We start from the raw sequence: 14236 nt of genomic DNA, 5'->3' as shown, positions 1-14236 counted from the left end.
CCTTTACGAGAGATAAGATGGCGTCTCAAGGCGAGCGGGAGCCGGGGGTATTAGGTATCTGTAGTAATGTAGGATCCATGGCCCAGGTCGGTTCTTTTTATAATTATAACTCCACCACTAACTGTGATCAGTGGGAGCGGCTTGAGCACGAACTTTGCCGGCAAACAGAGTCGCACAATGGCAGCGCGATCGCACCTCAGCGCAGCACGGAGCGGGCTGATATTAATGGCACAGCACGAGGCGTGAGCTCCCAGTCACCGGTTCAAGGCACGTGGTCACGGCATGTGCCATGGCAGGCGTGGCAGGATGACTATGCGAGCATTGGCAGGCTTCAGACACAATTGGGGGATGTCTTGGAAAAGGTGAAGCGTTATGAAGAATATATCGAGGAGGTGCAAAGTGGAGTGGACGAGTCGCAACGGCACGCAGACAAGCTTCAGAAAAATTATGTGTACGGGGGGACACAGCGATTGGACGATATACTGGAACGAATTCGGTGGCAAAAACATGACTTGGCCAATAGAGTCGACGAACTATGTGGGAAAAAGAATTTGGTTGTGTTTTATACCCGTCAGTTGGAATATGCGAAGAGCAAACTGAACAAAAGAATAGAGGAACAGCAGATTGGTATCAACCAGGAAAGGAAACAATGGGAGGAAGAATGGAAAACCGAGCTCGAAAAGAAACAAAAGGAGCACAACTTGGAAGTAAACCAATTAATGGAAAAATTATTGGAGGAAGCAAGGCGGTTCAAAGAACTGGAGGGGAGAGTGAGGGAAATACAGTTGGAAGAGAAAAAATGTGAACACGATGGGGAGTTGGAACAATTGAAGGAAGAGATAAGAACAGGCAATCAGGAAAGAGAAAGCCTCGAATGGAAGATAAAAAGAGGAGAGAGACAGCTGGAGGAAAGGAAAACAAAGCTCGAAAAGGAAAAACGCAAACAAGATGGGGAATTGGAACTACTGAAGCGAGAGGTAAGGGCAAGCCAGTTTAAAAGAGAAATCCTGGAAGGGGAGATAAGAATGGGAAAGGAATGGCAGAAAAAAACTAAATGAATACAGTAAAAAAAAGGGACGAATTGAGGAGGGAAGCGGTGGAAAGAAGAGATGAAATGAGTGAAGAAGCACGCAAATTGAGGGAGGAATTAGAAACAAAAACTTCTGAGATACTGAAACACGAAAACAAAGAAAGAGGATTAAAAGACGAACTGAGGATGTTAAAAGAGGAAAGGAAGAGAACAGAGAATGAAACGTTAAGGAACCACACTGAGCAGATTGAACAATTAGAAGCCAAAGCAAAGTCGGAGTGTGCGGAGATGAGAAAGGAATTGGAAAAGAAAGCTTCTGAGTTACAGAAACACCAAAACAAAGAGAGGGAATTACAAAACGAGTTGAGGATGGTGAGAGAAGAAAGAACGACAGCAGAGAATGAAACGTTAAGGAACCACACTGAGCAGATTGAACAATTAGAAGCCAAAGCAAAGTCGGAGTGTGCGGAAATGAGAAAGGAATTGGAAAAGAAAGCTTCTGAGTTACAGAAACACCAAAACAAAGAGAGGGAATTACAAAACGAGTTGAGGATGGTGAGAGAAGAAAGAACGACAACGGAAAATGAAACGTTAAGAAACCACACTGTACAGATCGAACAGCTGGAAGCGAAGGCCAGATTAAAGAATGAGATGCAAGAAAGAGTAATGATGGAAGAACGAATCAGACAGGAGAAGGAAGTCAGCCAACTGAAAGAAATAACGAGATTGCAGAATGAAGAACAAGGAAGACAGTGGAATAGGAAATACAAAGAACAAGGAATGACACAGGAGAAAGAAATCCATCAATTAAAGAAAACGATGAGATTGCAGAACGAGGAACAAGAGAGACAGTGGAATAAAAAACTGAAAGAGTATGAATTTGAAACTGAACCACAAAAGGAAAAAAATAGGTTGGAATACGAGGAGAAGTTGAAGGAGCAAGGAATGAAGCAGGAAGGAGAAATCAGGAGATTGAAGGACACATGGAGATTGGAGAGGGAAGAACGAGAGGAACAATGGAATAGAAAACAAAAAGAACATGAAGCCGAGGTTGACCAATTGAAAGAAAAGCTGAGGCTGGAGTACGAGGAGATAGACAAAGAACAGCGAATGAAACACAAAATGCAGATGAACCAAATGAAGAAAACCATGAAACTGGATAAGGAAAGACAGGAGAGGAAACAAGAAAGAGTAATGAGACAGCAGCAAATGAAACACAAAAAGGAGATGAACCAAATGAAGAAAACCATGAAACTGGATAAGGAAGGACAGGAGAGGAAACAAGGAAGAGTAGTGAGAGAACAGCGAATGAAACACAAAAAGGAGATGAACCAAATGAAGCAAACCATGAAACTGGAGAAGGAAGGACAGGAGAGGAAACGAGGAAGAGTAGTGAGAGAACAGCGAATGAAACACAGGAAGGAAATGAGCCAATTGAAAGAAACAATGAGATTGGAAAACAAAGAGCAGGAGGAACAGTGGGAGAGAAAACAACAACTATATGAGTGTGAAATTGAACAACTAAAACGGAGAGCAAGATTAGAGTCAACGGAGATTGAGGAGCTCCGGAGGGAGAACGAACAACTAATGGGGCTCAGAGAGAAAGAACGACTCAGATGGGAAGGAAAAAGGAACCAGGAAGAGACAGAAATAAGGAATAAGGAGAGAAAATGTATAGAGACACGGGAGACAGAAAAAATAGAGGAGAGACTGCATGATAATGACAAGGCTAGAGACGTACACACACACACACGGAGGTAGGGGAGGATAATGAGGGGGAGCTGGCGGACTGGGTGGAGACCCAGTGCGAGCAGTTGGATGGCCTCCTACAGGAACGAGGGGAGGGAGTATGCCCCTTGAGGCGAGTCACGACCAGGTGGGTTCGGTCGTGCTTTGCGAGGTTCAGGGGAGGAGTGCTGTGGACGGGTGCACGCCGAGATTGGGGGGTATAGAGGCCCCGGAGACCCTTGTGGGGACACGAATCCCCAGTATGGTTGTCCCGGTGTGTGTGGTGAAAGGTGTGAGTGCATCCCCGTGTGTGGAAGCGACCCCGTGTGTGAGTGGTGTGGTGGCAAGTGTGCCGAAGGGCGTGCTCCCCAGCACGCCGTGTGTGGATGAGACACCGCGGGCGAGTGCCCCCGCGTGTGTGAGTGGAAGGCCGCGAGTGAGTCAAGCCACGTGTGCGAGGGAGGTGGCATGCGTGAGTGAACGGCCGAGTGCAAGGGAGACCGTGTGTGTGAGGGAGACAGCGTGTGCAAGGTCGCTGTGTGTAAGGGAGATGACGGTGGGCATGCGTGAGCATGCAGCCGCGTCTCCCGGGGTGAGTGTGATGGAATGGAGAGTGAGTGTCGTGGCACGCGGGAGTGCGTGTGTTGAATGGAGACAACGGCGACGGAGGAATGAAAGCCGGGTAGCGGCTGTAGATGTTTTGCGCACCGCGCCGGGTTCACCCAGCAGTGAGCGCGAGGTCCGTGCTGTGCAACGCACGAGGCCCCCACGTGCTCGCTTGCGGGAGTGAAGTCCCGGTCCGGAAACGCACGCGGTGGATTTGCCGATCCCGCGGATGGACAAAGTTTAGGCAGGATTTCGGATTTGGACCGGACGGGTTCTCCACACGGGCGGGTGTGTTAAGCTCCAATGGGCAAAGCACATGTGTTCACGTGGGGAACCCCTCGAGATGTAAGGCTTGTTTTTTTTTTATGCACCGGGTGACGTCATGGCTGCGTGTGTGGTTGGAATCCGGCAGGAGGGTGAATCCCTGCCGGATGGTACCGTCCAAGAGGGACGAGGGACACGAACGGCTGCCATGACGTCACGCCACAGGTGCGCGGCTGTGAATTGCCGTGCTGGTGCGCAGGTTGCGAGTTACCGCGCTAGTGCTGCGCAGGTGGAAAAAAAAAAACAGCAAGCCTCGCTTTCGGGTGAACAGGATTCCCTGGGCAAGGGGTGGAAGACCCCCTGGCCTGGGCACAGGATGAAACTAGTTAGGGGGAAGGGTTAGCTTAGCAAGACCGGCTCCATGGGGCAGGGGTAAGTCCTCATGGGGCCCGTGCAATGGATTAGTTAGAGGGATTGTAGTCAGATTGAGGTTGGGAAAGTTATTTTAGAGATTTGGAGACAGTGACAGACTTTGAATGTGTAGAGGGGACGTAGTTTAGCGACGTAGTGTTAACTGGAACGTGCTACTAGTATAAGGGACGACGTGGGAGCACGAGTTAGTTAGGGGAGGTAGTTAGTAGGATGGCAGAGTTCAGCGGTGTGTGTGTTGAAGAGTTGGTGAGTTGGGTGAGTACGTGTGCTTGTTGAGTGAGTGAGGCCAGCGGGTCTGTGTGTGTGGAGCGAATGGGGAATGCATGGTGCGATGAGTGATTGGGGGGAGGAGTGACTCCCTCCCAAGGGACCCCGGGGTCAGTATAAAGTAAGTTAGTGGGTTAGTCAAATTAACAAAAATGGAAGTCGTTTTGCTGTTGGTGGGATAGTAGGCTCGATACCCGTTTGGAGGGGTGCAGGAGCCCTGTTGACGGGCTGGGAGTGTGGCTGCGAAAGGTGAGTATCGCTGAGTGGGTACCCCGGGCACCAGGCTAGTCGGCTGTAGTAGGCCAAGGGCTCATGGGGGGCCGGGATAGCGTAGTGGGCACGGGTGCGCCCGCTTGGTGCGGGGGCCTGGGGCGCCATTAGCCACGTGGGCAGTGTTGTGGGCACGGGTGACCCTCGGAAAGGGGCCCGGGAAGCCAGCCTGCCACGTGTGCGTTTCAGGGGAGGTGCCATGGGGGGGGCACTCCCCGGTGTTTAGGGAGCTGGTAGGCTCGGAGGCAGTGTCGTGCCCGGGGGTGCCATAGCTGGAGATTCGGCAGAGGGTCGTGCCTGCCAAGGGGAGCCACGCGTCCCAGCCATGAGACCGTGTGAGGGCACGGAAAGAAAATTGGGGGGCGAGGCCCGAAATTGTAAGGACACCAACACAGGCGACGGGAATCTGGGTTTATAGAACCAATAGTTTAAGCGTGAGGCGCTTGTTGAAAGCCCCGGGGTAGTTTAACAGTTAAATGGTTAGGGTAGATTAGGAGATGTACCCCTCCGCACCATCCATCCCCTCGCTCTCGTTGTGGGCCGCTGGACCCACTTTGTGTTATCGATCGCTGAAGTCTGGGGAGGCCATCCTGAGGCTTGAGTCGGGCCTCGACACAGGATGCTAGCTCTCCCTTATTCCCCTCCGGGAAGGGAACATAGGGGTTGGGAGTAGGCTAGGTGACAGGATAGGTTAGCCGAACAAGGACGATAAAGGGGGTTAGGGGACGATTTATTGTGGGGAAGTAAAAAATAAAAACAACAAAAAAATAAGTTGGGGCTAAATGGGGTTTGACAAATTAAGGGAGTGGGTAGGGACAGTGACAGGCAAAGGCGATAGGTTGGGAGGGAGACCGTAGGGTAGGTCCGAGCCCGCCTTCCGAGTGGCCAGCACCACCGCACTCCCTCCACCAACCTCCACTGCAAGGCAAAGGCCGGCCCACTTCATCGGCAGCTGTTGTTTTGCTGCAAGGCTTGTGCCGGCTGGATCGTCTGCAGCTGCTGTGCTGCAAGGCCTGCGCCGGCCGGATCATCTGCAGCTGCTGTGCTTCAAGGCCTGTGCCGGCCAGTTCGTCTGCCGGCTGTGTTTGCCTGCAGCGGCCTTGTTCTGCGGGCTGTGTTTGCCTGCTGCCTTTGCCATGCCATGCCCACTGCCCATGTTCACCAGCCCCCGTTAAATTTTGCTTAGCTCCCCCCCCTGTTCATTTCCATATGCGCCAGGATCAAGGCAACAGTTTGCAAGCTGCAAGAACTGCCCTGTTGGCAGCTACAACACGGGCCTGCAGTGGCGGCCCGTGCACCGTGTTTGCGTCCATCCATTAATCCATCCATCCATCCATCCGTTGTGCTCATTGCGTGTGCCACTTGAGCTGGCACGGACACTGCGTTTGTGCAGCCCATGCACTGTTGTGGTTCACTGGGTTCATTTTCAAAGGGGAAGGCCTTGGACTGCGAGTGAGCAGCCGGCCACGTTCCCTGTCACCTGCATTGCTTGAGCCAGAGACTGCATGCGAGCAGCCTGGCTCCCTGCTAACTGCTTTCTTTTTGCAGAGTCCATTGATCCTGGGCCATGGTTTGGTGTATAATTTGTAAGTTAAGGTTAAGATGTACTGTACATATGAGTGCGCCCCTGGCATGTCTGTCTTAGTGCCGGCAATTTTATTTAAGTCGTCCATGTGAGTGGGTTTGTTTAGTTAGTTACTCAGCCCTCAGGTTATTTATTTTGGGGACACGAATACCATAAATGTCGCAATCAGGGATCAGTAGGTAAAACGTACTCGGGGAGAACTACACATGATGGCACACGAGAATTTCACGACTCGGAACGAGTCTGTAAAAAGGGGAGGGGGTAGTGTTGTGGTTGAGGAAATTCGCAAACCACCATTGAGGTCCCGTAGGTGAGATATCTCTGTAAGTACATGTGTAGTTCGCCCCAAACCCGTTGTTTAGAGGGAATAAATGTGATTCATTCGGGCTGCGACCCTTTAAGATAGCAGTTTTTCTGTTCTATCTTTATTTTGAACCAACCACGTCTCAACCGCCATCACACAACAACCACCGACCGCAACGCCGCTCCCCAACAACAACAACGCCAACAGCCACGACCTTTACCGTCACGGCTCGCTCCCGTAAACATCGCATCACCGCCATTCCAAGCGTCGCCATGGCCATCACCGCCACTTTAGGCCCTCCACCACCTTCGCCTCTCCTTCTGCGGCCGTTCCCGCCCACTTGTGGGCGCTGAGCATCAGGCTGTCCTGGACTTGTACAGGGCGCGCGCCGAGCCACGGGTACAAAGTGCGGCCTTTCCGAGGAGAAGTCGGATCAGGAATGATACACGCCCACTTCTGATCCGTCCTATCAGCAAGCGCGGGGCGATTTGGCCCCGCCTCCAGGCGCGTCGGAGTAGAATCGATATATGCAAATTCGAGGATCATGGGAGGTTCACGCCCACTTTTCCTTCGTCCAATGGGCGAGCGTGGCTCTGCCCCCGAGCTCATCCTGATCCGGAAATTTGCATATGGGATCTCCTGCCGTACTATAAAGCGCCGAGCGCGGGGCGAATTCAGTCAGTTTTGGGCTCGGGCGAGTTGGAGAGGTGTGGCGGCGGCGAAGTGTGGCAGCGGCAGAGTGTGGCAGCAGCAGTCATGACGGGTCTGGAGGAGAGTCAGTCTGTCGGAGTCTGTCGCGGAGCTGCAGAGAGGTGAACCCGGGAGCGCGGTCGAGGTTGCAGTGGAGTCGCTCGTCGCGGGACCCAAGCAAGCCAGCTATCCTCTTTCCCCAGAGCATCAACAATTCCCCCCTTTTTTCCTCCCCTCCCCCCCCCCCCGCGCTGAGATAGTGCGGAAAGGGGGGCCCGTTCCCACCCCATTCCAATCAGTGCCAACGAAACCCGCCGAGGAGCGCGGAGTCGGGGCACCGCCGCGACATTTGCGGCTCATCACAATACGGGTAGGCTCCGCCCGGTCTCGCGCCCACAGACCATGTCTGCCCCCTTGTCGTTGAGGGTGGCCCTTTTCTTTTGCTTTTGAGTATATGTGTTGTCGGCGCCGTCTGTAAAGTAAAACTGTGTAAGTGTTGCCGTGTGCTCGCATAGTCGGTAGTAGATCTGCATTGTTGTGTTTCTTTTGCAATTGCTTTTGGTGCATAACACTGAACAACAAATTTCAAAAAAATTTTTTTACTGGAGATGTGTAAAGTGATTAAGACTAATTTGGGTACGCTGATTTCAAAAATCATAACCGTTTTGCTGTATCACGTCAGGATTTTCAGGAACAGAAATATTCCCATTGCCTAGAAGTCAGGATTTCAATGAAATTTACATATGTCTTTAACATGTCTATTTCGTACAATTGTTGTTAACTTGTGTTATATTTCTTTCTTTCAGATAAAGATGAGTAGGCGTTCCTGTACCAATCATCCTGACAACTTCTGTTATGTCTGTGGTCGGTATACCAAAAAAGATCAACAGCGAAGTATATCTACAGCAGTGAAAATGAAGGCCGCCTACTTTCACTACTTCGGGTGTAAGGTGGGGGACCAAGAACAGAGCTGGGCACCACACATCTGCTGCACAAGCTGTCACACAACCTTGACTCAGTGGTTGGTGGGCAAGCGCGCGAGCATGCCATTTGCGGTGCCCATGATATGGCGTGAGCCGCAGAATCATCATGATGATTGTTATTTCTGCTGCACAAGCATCGCCGGCTTCAACAAGAAGAATAAAGGTCACATCAAGTATGCTGACTGCGTCTCTGCTCGTAAACCTGTGCCTCATGATGACGAGAACCCCGTTCCAACACCTCCAGCTGATCAGAACATAGCTGTAAGCAGTGGTGAAGAGGATGGTGATGATGAACCTTTTGAACCCGACACTCAAGAATCACACCTTCTGAACCAGGGAGACTTAAATGATCTTGTAAGAGATCTCTCGCTGTCAAAGGCGAAGGCAGAGCTGCTTGGATCAAGGCTGCAGCAGTGGAATCTACTTGAACCTAACACCAAGATATCCTTGTTCAGAGCACGTCACAGAGACATGGCTGAGTTCTTTGAGATGGAAGACACGATGACATTCTGCAGTGACATCAACGGTCTGTTGAAAGAACTTGGGTGTGATCACGATCCTGCAGACTGGCGCCTCTTCATCGACTCGGGGAAGAACAGCTTGAAGGCTGTTTTGCTCCACAATGGCAACGAGAAACCATCAGTCCCACTGGCTCACGCGTTCGGCATGACAGAGACCTATGAGACTATGCGGCAGCTGCTTGATTCCATCAAGTACAATGACTTCAACTGGCACATCTGCGGAGACTTGAAAGTGGTGGCGCTGTTGTTAGGGCTGCAGTCAGGCTACACGAAATACATGTGCTTCCTTTGTCTCTGGGATAGCAGAGATGACAAGAATCACTGGACGAAGAAAGATTGGGAAGAGCGAAAAGAGCATGTACCTGGTCGACACAACGTGAAGCATGTCGCCCTTGTCGACCCAGCCAAGGTTTTCCTTCCACCACTCCACATAAAGCTCAGCTTGATGAAAAGTTTTGTACGGGCAATGGATCTGAATGGGCGTGGGTTTTTATACCTCAAGGAAAAGTTTGGCAACACCTTGTCGGAGGCCAAGATCAAGGCTGGTGTCTTTGTTGGACCGCAAATCCGACAGATTATGAAGGACGAAACTTTTCCGACAACTCTAAACCCCAAAGAGCTGGCAGCGTGGAGGAGCTTCAAAGCTGTGACGGACAACTTCTTGGGGAACGAGCGCGCGGACAACTATGAAGAAATAGTGCAGCAGCTGCTGGAGTCCTTCAGGAAACTTGGCTCCAGGATGTCCCTGAAAATCCATTTCCTACACCAGCACCTGAATTTCTTCCCTGACAACTTGGGAGCAGTCTCGGACGAGCACGGCGAGCGATTCCACCAAGAGATTTCACTCATGGAGACGCGTTACCAAGGGCGGCACAACCCGAACATTATCCATTGGGTGCTGACAATCCTTCCCTTGATTACGTCATGGCAGTTTATTTGGAATTTTTCGGGGCGGTACCCAATGGGTTTGCTTTTTTCACTGAAGCACCTCGAAAATTATTCGAATTAAAAAGCACATTCAATCATTTATTTATTACTTAAAATCAATATTATCACGTCAAAAAAAATGTTTATTTTTCTGATCCTGTGGATCTTTAAGTGTGTAAACATTAGGTTTATGGGACACGCAGGTGTTAGGTGACCAACAACAGGTGTTGTCTATGTTCGATGACCAACAACAGGTGTTGTCTATGTTCGATGACCAACAACAGGTGTTAGATGTGTTCGATGACCAACAACAGGTGTTAGATGTGTTACATGACCAACAACAGGTGTTAGATGTGTTACATGACCAACAACAGGTGTTAGATGTGTTACATGACCAACAACAGGCGTTAGATGTGTTACATGACCAACAACAGGCGTTAGATGTGTTACATGACCAACAACAGGCGTTAGATGTGTTACATGACCAACAACAGGCGTTAGATGTGTTACATGACCAACAACAGGTGTTACCAACAGATGACCAACAACAGGTGGCAGAAGCAGTGTGTGTGTGCGTGTGCGTGTGCGTGTGCGTGTGCGTGTGCGTGTGCGTGTGCGTGTGCGTGTGTGTGTGTGTGTGTGTGTGTGTGTGTGTGTGTGTGTGTGTCCATCAGGACCATACTCTGTGCAGAACGTTGGTGCTGCCTAAACAGTCCCTTTGGCTATTAGACACAATCCTGGACGGGTCGCCACTCCAACACAGTATACCAGCATGCATTTTGCTGACCTCGGAAGGATGACAGACAGTCAGCCCTATCTGGAATGAATTCAACAACCGAGTGGGATTTGAACTCAGGATCCTTGGATCCCAAGCCCACTACCCTTACCATTAAGCCAACATCAGGCATACATATATATTTTTTATTCTGTTATTTATTAGAGACTTTTTCCCTCAACCTGCACTACTTGTCAACCTGCATGGAAAATGCACTAATATGTCCACTACCTTTGGCTGGTTCAAACTCGTTGTTGCACAACCTGACTCGTCTGATTGAAATGAAAATCATAGAGTGAGACAATTCAAGGGAACAAACCAACAACAGCAAGCAGTTGATATTTTCAGAGATTTGGGGAGGACAGTTGAGAACAACAGAAATATTTGGGGGAGAGCAGCATTTAAGGATATTTGGGGAGATATGGACAGGGAGTGTATGGTTTATGGGGAGAGAAACATTTGAGAAGATATGGAGGGATACCGTAAGATTTCTAACAAAGCTAAATATGTGTACTTTGGCCCGAAAACCAAATGAGAAAGTTCAACAAAACTTGTCAAACTAATTTAAACATGCAATTTAGCTCAAAGACCAAAGCACATGGTAATGCAAACACACACATCAGAATTCATGATCATTTCATAACTTTATCAGTAAGTAGCGGGTACTACCACCCCCCGGGCGGGAGTGCCCTTCTCGGCCCACTCTCGGTGGGCAATGTGCTCAAGCATATTCTTGGAACTGAGTTTCCCATGCGATCTATCTATGGTCCTTTGTCTCAGAGTAGTTACTGGACATACAGACACCGCTCTGTTTTATGTATTAGACAAAGCCACTGCATACAGTGGAGCAACACCAAAAAGTGAACTGACACCTCGCACCCCTTTACTCGAATGGTGACTACAAACCATTCTGCCATACCAGCACTTGCTGCAGGGTTCCTGACAAACAGGAGCTGACTGCCACACGTCCATCCTCGACCCATTGCCAGTTCATAAGAAATGCAAGCTGCAGCCATGATGAGAACTATCAGCAACAGATGAGAGGGGGATATTTGGATGTCATCCTTCCTACATGGTGTGGCATGCCGGCTCTACCTTTTGGGGGGAATCCACTCGATACTGATGGCGGTCAATGACCAGAAATGCATTATTGGATCCGATTATTTTTCCTGAGAGGGGGATGGCATGAGCACAAAGGTTTTGAAATATATATGTATATATATATATATATATATATATATATATATATATATATATATATATATATATATATATATTAATGCTTTTAGGCTGACTGACACACTGTGGGGAGCGAGTGTAGCAGAGGACACTGTATTTAGCTATGGGTAGTTGTCTTTTTCCACAGACTGAAACTAAGCCCGAAGTTGACACACACACACACACACACACACACACACACACACACACACACACACACACACACACACACACACACACACACACACACACACACACACACAATGGCCAAATCACATCTCTCACCTATAATTAGCAGGAGTAATTCATCATCTCTCACTTATTCAATTACCCCCTCCTCCATAGTTGCGTCTAGGATATTACAATTACTGGGAAATTGCCCATCTATGTGGGCCCATGAGCTGTGAAACACAATGTCATGTGCCATTTCACACTCATCCCAAGTGGTACCTCAGCAAAAGTATTCACACAAGTGGCACAAATGGAAGCAACTGCAAATCTGGACGAATATTCAACCACCATACCAGATGCATTTCCTGTTGGAGAATCATGAGCACCAGTGGAGATCAAAACACAAAAGGTCGAAGCCATGAATACCGCACGACATGCAATACAGGGAGTAAGAACCCTCCCGCCAAAGCCCTCCATATTATAAATCCCAAGGGGCCCAATCATGTCTCTTACCTGTAATTAGCAGGAGCAATTAAATCATCTCTCAAGGTAATCAGTTACCCCCAGCTGCTGCTTGGATGTCCTAATTATGGATAAATTCCCCATCTTGTCACGAGAAGAGTTGTGAAACACAAGCTCATGCTTTGACATTTTGTGGTGTTGCTGAAGATTCACCGACAAGCGGTACAGCGGTTGATAATTCATGTAGCCATGCAGTTACCTGTATTTATGCCATGTGTTAATGGAACTGTATTTTTATGAACCAATCGGGTTGAGTGGGAAATGTGCACGAGCTCGTGGTTCACAGCTCTCCAGGACTCGACAGGCAATTTCGCCATATAATAATGAATTTTTTTTTTCAATTTTTGTGCACGATTCATCTGCAAAGTCTGTATGATCAGACTGATAACTAATCAGATCAAAAATAGACTCGCACAAAACTCCAATATTTAATAAATTATCTTTATTATTATTATTAACCATTCATAATTGCTACCACATTGCTTGTCGAATATGATGAACATCCAATATTATTTTCTTTTTTTTATTATTATTATTATTGTACCTTAGTCCAGAAGAAGTTTACTGGGCCTGAGCCAGTTGTCAGACAAGTGACGACGACGTTATCTCCAACCATGAGACTTAATGGACCGCGGGGAACGATCAAAAGAGGGTGGACATCTAACAAAAGAGAAAGAGGAAAAACAATTTATAAAACCGCGTTTACTAATAATGACAACGCCATTGCTGTACCTACAGAGAAAGTTAGTGGACAAGTGCATTCAACAGCCAGTTTCAAATACTTCTCCAAGATGATAATAATAATAATAATAATAATAATAATAATAATAATAATAATAATAGTAATAAGAACAAGAGCGAGAATTGCTTTGCAATACATGTCCTCGACTGATGTGACAAAGAACTTCAACATAACCCTAATCCAACTTGACAAAGATTCCTGACAAAGAACTTCAACATAGGATGAGGCCATGCCACTCATCAAGTCTGTACAATGGTTGCCAACCCATGGTTGTTTGTCCACACTCCATCTTTTAAATGCTAAGTTTCAAGCAAAAAACCTGCACCGACCATTTTTTAAGTCTTTGGTATGACTCATCCAGGGTTCTGAATCACCAACCTCCCAGACTCAGAGTGGACGCTCGAACCATTACACCATTACAGTAGTCTGTTGAACTACTCTGCAATATTTTCTATGATTTGCATCAGCATTAATGGAACATCAAGGAAGATGATCCATGAGCAGCACACCTCAAATATCTCCCTAAGAAAAACAAACAAACTTCAATGATATCATTTCCTGTGATTATTATTATTTCATTATTGTGAGAAATAATTTGCAATTGGTCACTGGCTAACCTTTGACACCAATACATTTTTTTTTTACAGACCCAAGGCATCAAAAAGCTACATATATCGAACAAATGGTTTCAAATGGAGCACCTCGTCACCATTAGAGCATTCAAATTGCATCAGATGTGACAATAAATGTGATTTGTTGCTCCCAGCTTGCCGGCTCCGTGACAGAAGATGCCATTTGCATTTTTGCCATCTCCATCAAAACCCCGTTTAGAATCCCATGCAGACACTGGCAACTTGCTTGTTATGAAAAACATTTGCTCACAGAGCCTGGGTCAAAGTTCACAACTAGAACGGCAATCAGAAGAGAGCATACCTCCACCAGGCTGAACAGATTACATTTTGTGGCCCACTGATTCTCCATTTGTACATTAGTAAATGTCGCCTGAACAAGATCACGTTTTTCCGCGGAAGTTTGAGGTCAGGGGGTCAATTTACTCCCACCAATATGTCAATTATTAGGTGAAACTAGACGACCCGTGAACCCGTTGGGTTCCCGTTGTGACAGCGGTTGATGAAAAAAATCATTTCAAGAAAAAAAAAAGAGATAGCTCCAGCGAACTATACCGCTGAGGTTGTTTGCA

The 14236-nt window shown here is 48.0% G+C and overlaps 1 protein-coding gene across 4 annotated transcripts in view; it reads right to left on the bottom strand.

The window, feature by feature from the left end:
- Nucleotides 1-14236, bottom strand: part of LOC147023805 (cell surface glycoprotein MUC18-like) — a 142180-nt gene that overhangs the window by 66933 nt on the left and 61011 nt on the right. For all 4 annotated transcript variants that reach the window (XM_085889621.1, XM_085889618.1, XM_085889620.1 and 1 more), the window contains one exon: nt 12838-12953. In XM_085889621.1, the coding sequence (XP_085745747.1) occupies nt 12838-12953 (116 nt within the window). The remainder of the gene's footprint in view (nt 1-12837; nt 12954-14236) is intronic.

This window comes from Eptatretus burgeri, chromosome 7 (assembly GCF_056783735.1).
Source record: "Eptatretus burgeri isolate ZD-2024b chromosome 7, Ebu_testis_v1, whole genome shotgun sequence".
NCBI classification, from domain to species: domain Eukaryota; kingdom Metazoa; phylum Chordata; class Myxini; order Myxiniformes; family Myxinidae; genus Eptatretus; species Eptatretus burgeri.
This window is presented reverse-complemented; position numbering and strand designations above follow the sequence as displayed.